We start from the raw sequence: 15,689 nt of genomic DNA, 5'->3' as shown, positions 1-15,689 counted from the left end.
AGTCCCCCAAACCCCTCCAACACCCCAAAAATCCCCTCCCAGCCCCTAAACCCCTCGAACACTCCCTAAAACCCCACAAACCCCATCCGACACCCCTAAAACCCCTCATCCCAGCCCCCAAAACCCCATTTTCAGCCCCCAAACCCTCCAACACTCCCCAAAACTCATTTCCAGCCCCCAAACCTCTCCAACACCCCAAAAATCCTCCTCCCAGCCCCACTTCCAGCCCCCAAACCCCTCCAATACCCCCAAACTCCCCATTTCCAGCCCCCAAACCCTCCAGAACTCCCAACGCCCCCTCCCAGCCCCCAAGTACCCCCAAAATCTCCCTCCCAGCCCCCAAACGCCTACTTCCAGCCCCCAAACCCCTCCAACACCCTCAAAGCCCTCCCCCAGCCCCCCAAAACCCCCGTTGTCCACCCACCGTCTCCTCAAAGGAGCATTTCATGAGGGGCCCGGTGTCCTGGCGGTTGACACCATGGCGGGTGATGGCCATCAGGTGCCCGCGGGAGGTCATGGTGTCACAGAGCAGGGCCAGGTGACGGTAGTTGACGTAGGAACCATCGAAGGAGATGACGTGGTAGAGCTCCCGCTCCAGCGCCTTCCGCACCGCCTCGATCCCCAGCACCTGCGGGACAGGCGGAAAACAACGGCTGTTGGGGACCCAGAAACCCTGGGGACACCAACATCTGGGAACCCCACCACCCAAGCACCCAGATGTCCAGGAACCCAGAACCCCACCACCCAAGGGACCCAGAAACGCTAGGGACACCAACATCTGGGAACCCCACCACCCAAGCACCCAGATGTCCAGGAACCCCACCACCCAAGGGACCCAGAAACCCTGGAGAAACCAACATCTGGGAACCCCACCACCCAAGGACACAGCTGTCCAGGCACCCAGAACCCCACCACCCCAGGGACCCAGAAACGCTGAGGACACCAACATCTGGGAACCCCACCACCCAAGTGTCCAGGAAGCCCAGGGACCCAGATGTCCATCAAACCCCACCACCCAAGGACCCAGACATCTGGGCACCCTGGGACCCAGGCGTCTGGGAACCCCCCCACCACCCCAGGGACCCAGAAACCCTGGGGACACCAACATCTGGGAACCCCACCACCCCAGGGACCCGGAAACCCTGGAGAAACCAACATCTGGGAACCCCACCACCCAAGGACACAGCTGTCCAGGAACCCCACCACCCAAGGACCCAGAAACCCTGGAGAAACCAACATCTGGGAACCCCACCACCCCAGAGACCCAGCCACCTGGGCACCCAGGGACCTAAATGTCCAGGAACTCCACCACCCAAGGACCCAGGCCTTGGGGAACCCCACCACCCAAGGAACCCAGAAACCCTGGGGACACCAACATCTGGGAACCCCACCACCCCAGGGACCCAGAAACCCTGGGGACACCAACATCTGGGAACCCCACCACCCCAGGGACCCAGAAACCCTGGAGAAACCAACATCTGGGAACCCCACCACCCAAGCACCCAGATGTCCAGGAACCCCACCACCCAAGGAACCCAGAAACCCTGGAGACACCAACATCTGGGAACCCCACCACCCAAGCACCCAGATGTCCAGGCACCCAGAACCCCACCACCCAAGGGACCCAGAAACGTTGGGGACACCAACATCTGGGAACCCCACCACCCAAGTGTCCAGGAACCCCAGGGACCCAGATGTCCATCAAACCCCACCACCCAAGGACCCAGGCGTCTGGGCACCCTGGGACCCAGGCGTCTGGGAACCCCCCCACCACCCCAGGGACCCAGAAACCCTGGGGACACCAACATCTGGGAACCCCACCACCCCAGGGACCCAGAAACCCTGGAGAAACCAACATCTGGGAACCCCACCACCCAAGGACACAGCTGTCCAGGAACCCCACCACCCCAGGGACCCAGAAACCCTGGAGACACCAACATCTGGGAACTCCACCACCCCAGAGACCCAGCCACCTGGGCACCCAGGGACCTAAATGTCCAGAAACTCCACCACCCAAGGACCCAGGCCTTGGGGAACCCCACCACCCAAGGAACCCAGAAACCCTGGGGACACCAGCATCTGGGAACCCCACCACCCCAGGGACCCAGAAACCCTGGAGACACCAACATCTGGGAACTCCACCACCCAAGCACCCAAATGTCCAGGCACCCAGAACCCCACCACCCAAGGGACCCAGAAACGCTGGAGACACCAACATCTGGGAACCCCACCCACTGAAGGGACCCAGAAACCCTGGAGACACCAACATCTGGGAACCCCACCACCCCAGGGACCCAGAAACCCTGGGGACACCAACATCTGGGAACCCCACCACCCAAGGACACAGCTGTCCAGGAACCCCAGCACCCCAGGGACCCAGAAACCCTGGAGAAACCAACATCTGGGAACCCCACCACCCAAGCACCCAGATGTCCAGGAACCCCACCACCCAAGGGACCCAGAAACCCTGGAGAAACCAACATCTGGGAACCCCACCACCCAAGGACACAGCTGTCCAGGCACCCAGAACCCCACCACCCCAGGGACCCAGAAACACTGAGGACACCAACATCTGGGAACCCCACCACCCAAGTGTCCAGGAACCCCAGGGACCCAGATGTCCATCAAACCCCACCACCCAAGGACCCAGACATCTGGGAACCCTGGGACCCAGGCGTCTGGGAACCCCCACCACCCCAGGGACCCAGAAACCCTGGGGACACCAACATCTGGGAACCCCACCACCCCAGGGACCCAGAAACCCTGGAGAAACCAACATCTGGGAACCCCACCACCCAAGGACACAGCTGTCCAGGAACCCCACCACCCAAGGAACCCAGAAACCCTGGAGACACCAACATCTGGGAACCCCACCACCCCAGAGACCCAGCCACCTGGGCACCCAGGGACCTAAATGTCCAGGAACTCCACCACCCAAGGACCCAGGCCTTGGGGAACCCCACCACCCAAGGAACCCAGAAACCCTGGGGACACCAACATCTGGGAACCCCACCACCCCAGGGACCCAGAAACCCTGGGGACACCAACATCTGGGAACCCCACCACCCAAGGAACCCAGAAACCCTGGGGACACCAACATCTGGGAACCCCACCACCCCAGGGACCCAGAAACCCTGGAGAAACCAACATCTGGGAACCCCACCACCCAAGCACCCAGATGTCCAGGCACCCAGAACCCCACCACCCAAGGGACCCAGAAACGTTGGGGACACCAACATCTGGGAACCCCACCACCCAAGTGTCCAGGAACCCCAGGGACCCAGATGTCCATCAAACCCCACCACCCAAGGACCCAGACATCTGGGCACCCTGGGGCCCAGGCGTCTGGGAACCCCCCACCACCCCAGGGACCCAGAAACCCTGGGGACACCAACATCTGGGAACCCCACCACCCCAGGGACCCGGAAACCCTGGAGACACCAACATCTGGGAACCCCACCACCCCAGAGACCCAGCCACCTGGGCACCCAGGGACCTAAATGTCCAGGAACTCCACCACCCAAGGACCCAGGCCTTGGGGAACCCCACCACCCAAGGAACCCAGAAACCCTGGGGACACCAACATCTGGGAACCCCACCACCCCAGGGACCCAGAAACCCTGGGGACACCAACATCTGGGAACCCCACCACCCCAGGGACCCAGAAACCCTGGAGAAACCAACATCTGGGAACCCCACCACCCAAGCACCCAGATGTCCAGGAACCCCACCACCCAAGGAACCCAGAAACCCTGGAGACACCAACATCTGGGAACCCCACCACCCAAGCACCCAGATGTCCAGGCACCCAGAACCCCACCACCCAAGGGACCCAGAAACGTTGGGGACACCAACATCTGGGAACCCCACCACCCAAGTGTCCAGGAACCCCAGGGACCCAGATGTCCATCAAACCCCACCACCCAAGGACCCAGGCGTCTGGCCACCCTGGGACCCAGGCGTCTGGGAACCCCCCCACCACCCCAGGGACCCAGAAACCCTGGAGACACCAACATCTGGGAACCCCACCACCCCAGGGACCCAGAAACCCTGGAGAAACCAACATCTGGGAACCCCACCACCCAAGGACACAGCTGTCCAGGAACCCCACCACCCCAGGGACCCAGAAACCCTGGAGACACCAACATCTGGGAACTCCACCACCCCAGAGACCCAGCCACCTGGGCACCCAGGGACCTAAATGTCCAGAAACTCCACCACCCAAGGACCCAGGCCTTGGGGAACCCCACCACCCAAGGAACCCAGAAACCCTGGGGACACCAGCATCTGGGAACCCCACCACCCCAGGGACCCAGAAACCCTGGAGACACCAACATCTGGGAACTCCACCACCCAAGCACCCAAATGTCCAGGCACCCAGAACCCCACCACCCAAGGGACCCAGAAACGCTGGAGACACCAACATCTGGGAACCCCACCCACTGAAGGGACCCAGAAACCCTGGAGACACCAACATCTGGGAACCCCACCACCCCAGGGACCCAGAAACCCTGGGGACACCAACATCTGGGAACCCCACCACCCAAGGACACAGCTGTCCAGGAACCCCAGCACCCCAGGGACCCAGAAACCCTGGAGAAACCAACATCTGGGAACCCCACCACCCAAGCACCCAGATGTCCAGGAACCCCACCACCCAAGGGACCCAGAAACCCTGGAGAAACCAACATCTGGGAACCCCACCACCCAAGGACACAGCTGTCCAGGCACCCAGAACCCCACCACCCCAGGGACCCAGAAACACTGAGGACACCAACATCTGGGAACCCCACCACCCAAGTGTCCAGGAACCCCAGGGACCCAGATGTCCATCAAACCCCACCACCCAAGGACCCAGGCGCCTGGGCACCCTGGGCCCCAGGCGTCTGCGAACCCCCCCACCACCCCAGGGACCCAGAAACCCTGGGGACACCAACATCTGGGAACCCCACCACCCCAGGGACCCAGAAACCCTGGAGAAACCAACATCTGGGAACCCCACCACCCAAGGACACAGCTGTCCAGGAACCCCACCACCCAAGGAACCCAGAAACCCTGGAGACACCAACATCTGGGAACCCCACCACCCCAGAGACCCAGCCACCTGGGCACCCAGGGACCTAAATGTCCAGGAACTCCACCACCCAAGGACCCAGGCCTTGGGGAACCCCACCACCCAAGGAACCCAGAAACCCTGGGGACACCAACATCTGGGAACCCCACCACCCCAGGGACCCAGAAACCCTGGGGACACCAACATCTGGGAACCCCACCACCCAAGGAACCCAGAAACCCTGGGGACACCAACATCTGGGAACCCCACCACCCCAGGGACCCAGAAACCCTGGAGAAACCAACATCTGGGAACCCCACCACCCAAGCACCCAGATGTCCAGGCACCCAGAACCCCACCACCCAAGGGACCCAGAAACGTTGGGGACACCAACATCTGGGAACCCCACCACCCAAGTGTCCAGGAACCCCAGGGACCCAGATGTCCATCAAACCCCACCACCCAAGGACCCAGACATCTGGGCACCCTGGGACCCAGGCGTCTGGGAACCCCCCCACCACCCCAGGGACCCAGAAACCCTGGGGACACCAACATCTGGGAACCCCACCACCCCAGGGACCCGGAAACCCTGGAGACACCAACATCTGGGAACCCCACCACCCCAGAGACCCAGCCACCTGGGCACCCAGGGACCTAAATGTCCAGGAACTCCACCACCCAAGGACCCAGGCCTTGGGGAACCCCACCACCCAAGGAACCCAGAAACCCTGGGGACACCAACATCTGGGAACCCCACCACCCCAGGGACCCAGAAACCCTGGGGACACCAACATCTGGGAACCCCACCACCCCAGGGACCCAGAAACCCTGGAGAAACCAACATCTGGGAACCCCACCACCCAAGCACCCAGATGTCCAGGAACCCCACCACCCAAGGAACCCAGAAACCCTGGAGACACCAACATCTGGGAACCCCACCACCCAAGCACCCAGATGTCCAGGCACCCAGAACCCCACCACCCAAGGGACCCAGAAACGTTGGGGACACCAACATCTGGGAACCCCACCACCCAAGTGTCCAGGAACCCCAGGGACCCAGATGTCCATCAAACCCCACCACCCAAGGACCCAGGCGTCTGGGCACCCTGGGACCCAGGCGTCTGGGAACCCCCCCACCACCCCAGGGACCCAGAAACCCTGGGGACACCAACATCTGGGAACCCCACCACCCCAGGGACCCAGAAACCCTGGAGAAACCAACATCTGGGAACCCCACCACCCAAGGACACAGCTGTCCAGGAACCCCACCACCCCAGGGACCCAGAAACCCTGGAGACACCAACATCTGGGAACTCCACCACCCCAGAGACCCAGCCACCTGGGCACCCAGGGACCTAAATGTCCAGAAACTCCACCACCCAAGGACCCAGGCCTTGGGGAACCCCACCACCCAAGGAACCCAGAAACCCTGGGGACACCAGCATCTGGGAACCCCACCACCCCAGGGACCCAGAAACCCTGGAGACACCAACATCTGGGAACTCCACCACCCAAGCACCCAAATGTCCAGGCACCCAGAACCCCACCACCCAAGGGACCCAGAAACGCTGGAGACACCAACATCTGGGAACCCCACCCACTGAAGGGACCCAGAAACCCTGGAGACACCAACATCTGGGAACCCCACCACCCCAGGGACCCAGAAACCCTGGGGACACCAACATCTGGGAACCCCACCACCCAAGGACACAGCTGTCCAGGAACCCCAGCACCCCAGGGACCCAGAAACCCTGGAGAAACCAACATCTGGGAACCCCACCACCCAAGCACCCAGATGTCCAGGAACCCCACCACCCAAGGGACCCAGAAACCCTGGAGAAACCAACATCTGGGAACCCCACCACCCAAGGACACAGCTGTCCAGGCACCCAGAACCCCACCACCCCAGGGACCCAGAAACACTGAGGACACCAACATCTGGGAACCCCACCACCCAAGTGTCCAGGAACCCCAGGGACCCAGATGTCCATCAAACCCCACCACCCAAGGACCCAGGCGTCTGGGCACCCTGGGGCCCAGGCGTCTGGGAACCCCCCACCACCCAAGGAACCCAGAAACCCTGGGGACACCAACATCTGGGAACCCCACCACCCAAGGGACCCAGAAACCCTGGGGACACCAACATCTGGGAACCCCAGCACCCAAGGACACAGTTGTCCAGGAACCCCACCACCCAAGGAACCCAGAAACCCTGGAGACACCAACATCTGGGAACCCCACCACCCCAGAGACCCAGCCACCTGGGCACCCAGGGACCTAAATGTCCAGGAACTCCACCACCCAAGGACCCAGGCCTTGGGGAACCCCACCACCCAAGGAACCCAGAAACCCTGGGGACACCAACATCTGGGAACCCCACCACCCCAGGGACCCAGAAACCCTGGGGACACCAACATCTGGGAACCCCACCACCCAAGGAACCCAGAAACCCTGGGGACACCAACATCTGGGAACCCCACCACCCCAGGGACCCAGAAACCCTGGAGAAACCAACATCTGGGAACCCCACCACCCAAGCACCCAGATGTCCAGGCACCCAGAACCCCACCACCCAAGGGACCCAGAAACGTTGGGGACACCAACATCTGGGAACCCCACCACCCAAGTGTCCAGGAACCCCAGGGACCCAGATGTCCATCAAACCCCACCACCCAAGGACCCAGACATCTGGGCACCCTGGGACCCAGGCGTCTGGGAACCCCCCCACCACCCCAGGGACCCAGAAACCCTGGAGACACCAGCATCTGGGAACCCCACCACCCAAGGACCCAGAAACCCTGGAGAAACCAACATCTGGGAACCCCACCACCCAAGGACACAGCTGTCCAGGAACCCCACCACCCAAGGAACCCAGAAACCCTGGAGACACCAACATCTGGGAACCCCACCACCCAAGTGTCCAGGAAGCCCAGGGACCCAGATGTCCATCAAACCCCACCACCCAAGGACCCGTCCCTGAACTCACGGTGAAGATCTCGACGATGTCGTTGGAGGTGGTGCGGACGGGGTCCACGTCCTTCTCGCTCAGCACCCGCATGAGGCTGACGCCGTCGGTCTCCAGGATCCACTCCTGAAGAGCCTTGAACTCCCCATCCTCGGTGATGATGATCTTCTTCTTGTTGTCCGTCTGCGGTAGGTGCATGTACACCTGGTGAGGAGGGGAAAAAGGGGTTAGCAGCACCCATGGGTGCTCCTCAGGTGGCTGGAGGGATGACCCGGGCAGCCATGGACCTTCAAATGCATCTACAAGTATCACCATGGGCATCCTGGATCTCCTAAAGGTCATCGTGGAGAACTTCCAAGTGCTCCTCAAGATCCACCGGGAGCCTTGGCACCCACATGAGCACCCATGGGTGCTACCCAGCTGCCTGGGGGGACACCCCGGGCACCTGTAAGGACACCCTGAGCACCCAGAGACCTTCACACGTGTCCACAAGTATCACCATGGGCATCCTGGATCTCCTAAAGGTCATCGTGGAGAACTTCCAAGTGCTCCTCAAGATCCACCGGGAGCCTTGGCACCCACATGAGCACCCATGGGTGCTGCCTGGGCACCTAGGGGGACACTCCAGGCAGCCATGGACCTTCTTAGGTGCCTACAGGTGTCACCTAGGCTGTCCTTGACCTCCTAAAGGTCTCCACAGAGATCTCCACATGCTCCTCAGGACCCACCAGGAGCCCCAGCACCCCCGCGAGCACCCATGGGTGCCCCCCGGCCCCCCACCTTGCTGATCTGCTCAATGCCCTGCAGCGTCATGTCCGTCAGCATGTTGGACTCGATACAGCGCAAGAAGACGTCGTCATCCATCTTGTCCACCACCTCCTCCTCCTGGGGACACCGAGGGGGACAGGGGGGTGACACCCAGCCCGTGTCGTGTCCCCACCACCACCCATGGGTGCCACCATCTCCATCCCCACCTCCTGCATCTTGTTCTCGTCGCTGTTCATGATGCGGATCCGCAGCACCAGCTTCTCCGCGTTGTCATCGTTGAAGATGCAGTTGAGGTCGTCCCCAAAACCTGAGGTGGGGACACAGAGGTGGCACCATGGTCACCACCCCACCCAAAGGGCCTCCATGCTCACCCAGGACCCCCCTAAAGGTCACCATGGAGGGGGGTGGGTCACCCAGGACCCCCAAGTCTTCCCTAGGACCCCCCAAACGTCCCCAAAGTCCTTCCTAAAGCTCTCAATACTCACCCAGGAGCACCCCCAAGTCCCCCCAGATGCCTTCAAGGGTCACCCAGGACCCCCCAAAGACCCTCCCATGCTCACCCAAGTCCCCCAGATGCCCTCAAGGGTCACCCAGACCCCAAAGACCCTCCAGGACCCCCCAAGTCTTCTCTACTCCCCTCAGTGCTCACCCAGGAGCCCCCAGAAGCCCCTCAAGATCCCCAAAAGCCCTCCAGGACCCTCCAAAGCCCCCCCCAGATGCCCTCAGTACTCACCCAGGAGCACCCCAAGTCCCCCCAGATGCCCTCAAGGGTCACCCAGACCCCAAAGACCCTCCAGGACCCCCAAGTCTTCCCTAATCCCCTCAGTGCTCACCCAGGAGCCCCAGAAGCCCCTCAAGATCCCCCAAAAGCCCTCCAGGACCCTCCAAAGCCCCCAGATGCCCTCAGTACTCACCCAGGAGCACCCCAAGTCCCCCCAGATGCCCTCAAGGGTCACCCAGACCCCAAAGACCCTCCAGGACCCCCACAAGTCTTCCCTAATCCCCTCAGTGCTCACCCAGGAGCCCCCAGAAGCCCCTCAAGATCCCCCCAAAGCCTCCCCAGATGCCCTCAATGTCCACCTAGGACCCTCGAAAGAGCCCCAGGACCCCACAACTCTTCCTTAATGCCCTCAATGCTCACCCAGGTCCCCAGATGCCCTCAATGCTCACCCCAAGACCCCCCAAAGTCCCCCCCAGCGCGCCCCCTGGACCCACCAGCATTGATCTTCTCGGCGATCTGCTCCATGGTGAGCTTGCGGTCGGTCATGTGCTTGCGGTCGAGCTCGACGCGGAGCAACCAGGGCGAGATGCGGCTGACGTCAAAGTCAGGCATCTCGTAGTAGACGTTGACCCATTCCTGGTCCTCGGCCACCACCGTGCTCTGAGGGTTGGGGTCGTAGTAGATGGCGGTGTTGGCCGTCACCTTCCGTAGCGTGGTGTGCTCCAGGCGGCACAAGATGTCCTGGGGGGGGGTGACACGGTGTCAGCATGGGGACGTGGGAGATGGCATGGGGAGCCAGGGATGGAGGACATGGGGACACGGGAGATGGCACAGGGACCCAGGGGTGGAGAACATGGGGACAGCGTGGAGGACACGGGAGATGACACAGGGAGCCAGGGATGGAGGACATGGGGACACGGGAGATGACGCAGGGAGCCAGGGATGGAGGACACGGGGATGGAGAACATGGGGACAGCGTGGAGGACACAGGAGATGACACAGGGAGCCAGGGATGGAGGACACGGGGACACGGGAGATGACATGGGGATCCAGGGATGGAGAACATGGGGACAGCGTGGAGGACATGGGAGATGGCACAGGGACCCAGGGATGGAGGACACGGGGATGGAGAACATGGGGATCCAGGGATGGAGGACACAGGAGATGACACAGGGACCCAGGGGTGGAGGACACGGGGACATGGGAGATGACAAGGGGATCCAGGGATGGAGAACACAGGGATGGAGAACATGGGGACAGCGTGGAGGACACGGGAGATGACACAGGGACCCAGGGATGGAGGACATGGGGACACAGGAGATGACATGGGGACGGCGTGGAGGACATGGGAGATGACACAGGGACCCAGGGATGGAGGACACGGGGACACGGGAGATGACACAGGGACCCAGGGATGGAGGACACGGGGATGGAGAACATGGGGACAGCGTGGAGGACACGGGAGATGACACAGGGACCCAGGGATGGAGGACATGGGGACACGGGAGATGACATGGGGATGGCATGGAGGACATGGGAGATGACACAGGGACCCAGGGGTGGAGGACATGGGGACACAGGAGATGACATGGGGATGGCGTGGAGGACATGGGAGATGACACAGGGACCCAGGGATGGAGGACACGGGGACACGGGAGATGACACAGGGACCCAGGGATGGAGGACACGGGGATGGAGAACATGGGGACAGCGTGGAGGACACGGGAGATGACACAGGGACCCAGGGATGGAGGACATGGGGACACGGGAGATGACATGGGGATGGCATGGAGGACATGGGAGATGACACAGGGACCCAGGGGTGGAGGACATGGGGACACAGGAGATGACATGGGGATGGCGTGGAGGACATGGGAGATGACACAGGGACCCAAGGATGGAGGACACGGGGACATGGGGATCCAAGGATGGAGAACGTGGGGATGGCACGGAGGACACGGAGATGTGGGAGATGGCATGGGGACCACCACAGGGCCATGAGATCATGAAGCCATGGGGCCACCACAGCACTATGGGGGGACACAGTGGCAAGAGGAAACCATGGGGACATAGAGGGGACACAAAGCCATGGGGCCACCATGGGGCTGCATGGAGATGGCAAGGACACAAAGCCATGGGGCCACCATGGGAAGATGAAGCCATGGGGCCACCATGGGGCTGCATGGAGATGGCAAGGACACAAAGCCATGGGGCCACCATGGGAAGATGAAGCCATGGGGCCACCATGGGGCTGCATGGAGATGGCAAGGACACAAAGCCATGGGGCCACCATGGGAAGATGAAGCCATGGGGCCACCATGGGAAGATGAAGCCATGGGGCCACCATGGGGCTGTGTGGACACAGAGGGGATACAAAGCCACAGGGCCACCATGGGAAGATGAAGCCATGGGGCCACCATGGGGCTGTGTGGACACAGAGGGGATACAAAGCCATGGGGCCACCATGGGAAGATGAAGCCATGGGGCCACCATGGGGCTGTGTGGACACAGAGGGGATACAAAGCCACAGGGCCACCATGGGAAGATGAAGCCATGGGGCTGCATGGAGATGGCAAGGACAAAAAGCCATGGGGCCACCATGGGAAGATGAAGCCATGGGGCTGCATGGAGATGGCAAGGACACAAAGCCATGGGGCCACCATGGGAAGATGAAGCCATGGGGCCACCATGGGAAGATGAAGCCATGGGGCCACCATGGGGCTGTGTGGACACAGAGGGGATACAAAGCCATGGGGCCACCATGGGGCTGTGTGGACACAGAGGGGATACAAAGCCACGGGGCCACCATGGGAAGATGAAGCCATGGGGCCACCATGGGAAGATGAAGCCATGGGGCCACCATGGGGCTGTGTGGACACAGAGGGGATACAAAGCCACAGGGCCACCATGGGAAGATGAAGCCATGGGGCCACCACAGGAAGATGAAGCCATGGGGCCACCATGGGGCTGTGTGGACACAGAGGGGATACAAAGCCACAGGGCCACCATGGGAAGATGAAGCCATGGGGCTGCATGGAGATGGCAAGGACAAAAAGCCATGGGGCCACCATGAGGCCACCACAGGAAGATGAAGCCATGGGACCACCACAGAGCTGTGCGGACACCCTGAGGCTGTGGGGCCACCACGGAGCCACCCCAGAACAGCACCTTCACCCAACACAGGACAAGGGAACCACAGGACCCAGGTTCCTGCTGCATCCCCCACCCGTGACGTCCCAGGTCACCATCCCCACGGCGTCCCCTGTCCCCACGGCGTCCCCTGTCCCCACGGCGTCCCCTGTCCCCACGGCGTCCCCACCTTGGCCCGCTCGGCATCGCGGGCGCTCTGGCCCAGCAGGAAGACGGTGAGCGAAGGAGTCTTGGGCTTCTTGGAGATGTTGATGAGTTCCTTCAGGCGGGGGACGCCCAAGGTGACGTTCTTGGCCGAGACCCCGGCGTAGTGGAAGGTGTTGAGGGTCATCTGGGTGGCCGGTTCTCCCAGCGACTGAGCCGCCAGCGCCCCCACCATCTCCCCGGGGTGTGCCTGGGGAAGAAAAGGGGTGTCAGGAGGGGGGGGAACCCCCCAAAAAATGTCCCAGAGCTGGAGCCCAAAGCCCTCCTAGATGTAGCTCCAAGAAGGTCCCAGATCTGGAGTGAAAATTGTCCCAAAGCTGAACCAAAAAAAAAAAAAATAAATAAAATGTTCTAAATCTGGTCCTAAACACCCAAATGTGACCCCACCATCTCCCGGGGGGGACACGGGGTCTCGGGGGGGCCCCCAAACCGTCCCAGGTCTGGACCCGAACCCCTCCTAGATGTGGCTCCAAGAATATCATTGATGCAGACTAAAAATTGCCCCATACCTGCCCCTAAAGCCCCTGATCTCACCCCAAATCCCCACATCTGACCCCCAAACCCCCACATCTGACCCCCAAATCCCCCAGAGCTGCCCTCCAGACCCCCACATCTGACCCCTGCAGCCCCCCATCTGCTCCCTAATCCCCCCAAAACCCCAGAGCTGCCCTCCAGACCCCCACATCTGACCCCTAGACCCCCAGATCTCACCCCAAACCCCCAGACCTCACCTCCAGAGCCCCCAGTCCCCAGATCTGCCCTCCAGACCCCTGATCTGCCCCTAAACCCCCACATCTGACCCCCACAGCCCCACATCTCATCCCTAGACCCCACATCTGACCCCCAGAGCCCCTCATCTGCTCCCTAATCCCCCAGAGCTGCCCTCCAGACCCCCAGATCTGACCCCAAACCCCCAGATCTCACCCCAAACCCCCAGACCTGCCCTCCAGACCCCTGATCTGACCCCTGCAGCCCCACATCTGCTCCCTAAACCCCCAGAGCCCCCCATTTGCTCCCTAATCCCCCAAAACCCCAGAGCTGCCCTCCAGACCCCACACCTGACCCCTAGACCCCCAGATCTCACCCCAAACCCCCACATCTGACCCCCAGAGCCCCTCATCTGCTCCCAAAACCCCCAGATCTCACCCCAAACCCCAGATCTGACCCCAGATCTCCCAGAGCTGCCCTCCAGACCCCTGATCTGACCCCTGCAGCCCCACATCTGCTCCCTAAACCCCAGAGCCCCCATTTGCTCCCTAATCCCCCAGAGCTGCCCTCCAGACCCCTGATCTGACCCCAAACCCCAGATCTCACCCCAGACCCCCTCAATTTCCCCCCCAGACCCCTAAATTTGCTGCTCCCCCCTTTCCCCACTCACGATGGCCTGGTTGAACTTGGACTCGATCTCCCCCATCAGACAGTCGAAGGCACCCTGGGACCCCACATCTGACCCCTAAAACCCCAGATCTCACCCCAGACCCCACATCTGACCCCCAGAGCCCCCATCTGCTCCCTAATGCCCCCAAACCCCCAGAGCTGCCCTCCAGACCCCCACATCTCACCCCAAACCCCCAGATCTGACCCCCAGAGCCCCTCATCTGCTCCCGAAACCCCCAGATCTCACCCCAGTCCCCCAGATCTGCCCTCCAGACCCCCTGATCTCACCCCTGCAGCCCCACATCTGCTCCCTAAACCCCCAGAGCCCCCCATTTGCTCCCTAATCCCCCAGATCTGCCCTCCAGACCCCCTGATCTGACCCTCAAACCCCACATCTGCCCAAAAACCCCCAGATCTCACCCCAAACCCCCACATCTGCTCCCTAAACCCCCTCAATTTCCCCCCCAGACCCCTAAATTTGCCGCTCCCCCCTTTCCCCACTCACGATGGCCTGGTTGAACTTGGACTCGATCTCCCCCAGCAGCCAGTCGAAGGCCTCCCCGCTGAGCCGGAACTCCTCCACCATGCGGCGGCTGCAGAGGGTGGAACGGAGGTGGATGTTGAAGAGCAACGTGGCGTTCTCCTGCGCCTGCCGGCTCAGCGGGTCGTCCCCGTTCACGATCACCAGCTTGCGACTCAGCTCCTTCACCCCTGATAAAAAAAGGAGGAGAATTATGAAGGGGGGCAGAAGGTTTCTGGGGGTCCTCGAGTCCCTCAGAACCTTCTTGGAGGTCTTCCGTGTCACCCAGCACCTTCCAGGGGCTCATCACATCCCACAACAACTTTCTGGAGAACGTTGAGGTCCTCCAAGTCACCCAGCACCTTCCTGGGGGTCTTGCACATCCCCCAGCAGCTTCCTAGGGGTTACTGGGGTCCTTCAAATCCTCTGGTGCCTTTCTGGGGGTCCTCAAGTGCCCCCTCCCCTCCCCCCAGCACCTTCCTGGGGTTCCTCAAGTCCCCTGGGACCTTCCTGGAGATCATGGAGGTCCCACGAGTCCCCCAACACATTCCTAGAGATCACAGGGATCCGCCAAGTCCCCTGGTGTCTTCCTGGGGGTCCCCAAATACCCCAGCACCTTCTTGGGGGTCACTGGGGTCTTCAAGTCCCCCAGAACCTTCGTCAAGGTCCTGCATGTTCCCCAGCACCTTCTTGGGGGTCACTGGGATCCTCAAGTCCCCCAGAACCTTCGTGGAGGTCCTGCACGTCCCCCAGCACCTTCTTGGGGGTCCTCAAGTCCCCCAGCACCTTCTTGGGGGTCCTCAAGTCCCCCAGAACCTTCTTGGGGGTCCTCAAGTCCCCCAGAACCTTCGTCAAGGTCCTGCATGTTCCCCAGCACCTTCTTGGGGGTCACCACGGTCCTCAAGTCCCCCAGAACCTTCGTGGAGGTCCT

At 61.7% G+C, this 15,689-nt stretch overlaps 1 protein-coding gene across 1 annotated transcript in view; it reads right to left on the bottom strand.

The window, feature by feature from the left end:
* The window catches only part of POLR2A (RNA polymerase II subunit A), a 60,531-nt gene that overhangs the window by 7,082 nt on the left and 37,760 nt on the right, over nucleotides 1-15,689 (bottom strand). The window contains 7 exon segments of the mRNA XM_072848698.1: nucleotides 425-628; nucleotides 8,040-8,222; nucleotides 8,799-8,903; nucleotides 8,993-9,093; nucleotides 10,002-10,248; nucleotides 12,827-13,051; nucleotides 14,744-14,949. Coding sequence (XP_072704799.1) covers nucleotides 425-628; nucleotides 8,040-8,222; nucleotides 8,799-8,903; nucleotides 8,993-9,093; nucleotides 10,002-10,248; nucleotides 12,827-13,051; nucleotides 14,744-14,949 — 1,271 coding nt within the window.

Source organism: Ciconia boyciana, chromosome 32 (genome assembly GCF_034638445.1).
Source record: "Ciconia boyciana chromosome 32, ASM3463844v1, whole genome shotgun sequence".
Lineage (NCBI taxonomy): Eukaryota > Metazoa > Chordata > Aves > Ciconiiformes > Ciconiidae > Ciconia > Ciconia boyciana.
Note: the sequence above shows the minus strand (reverse complement) of the source record. Positions and strands in the feature narration are given on the sequence as shown.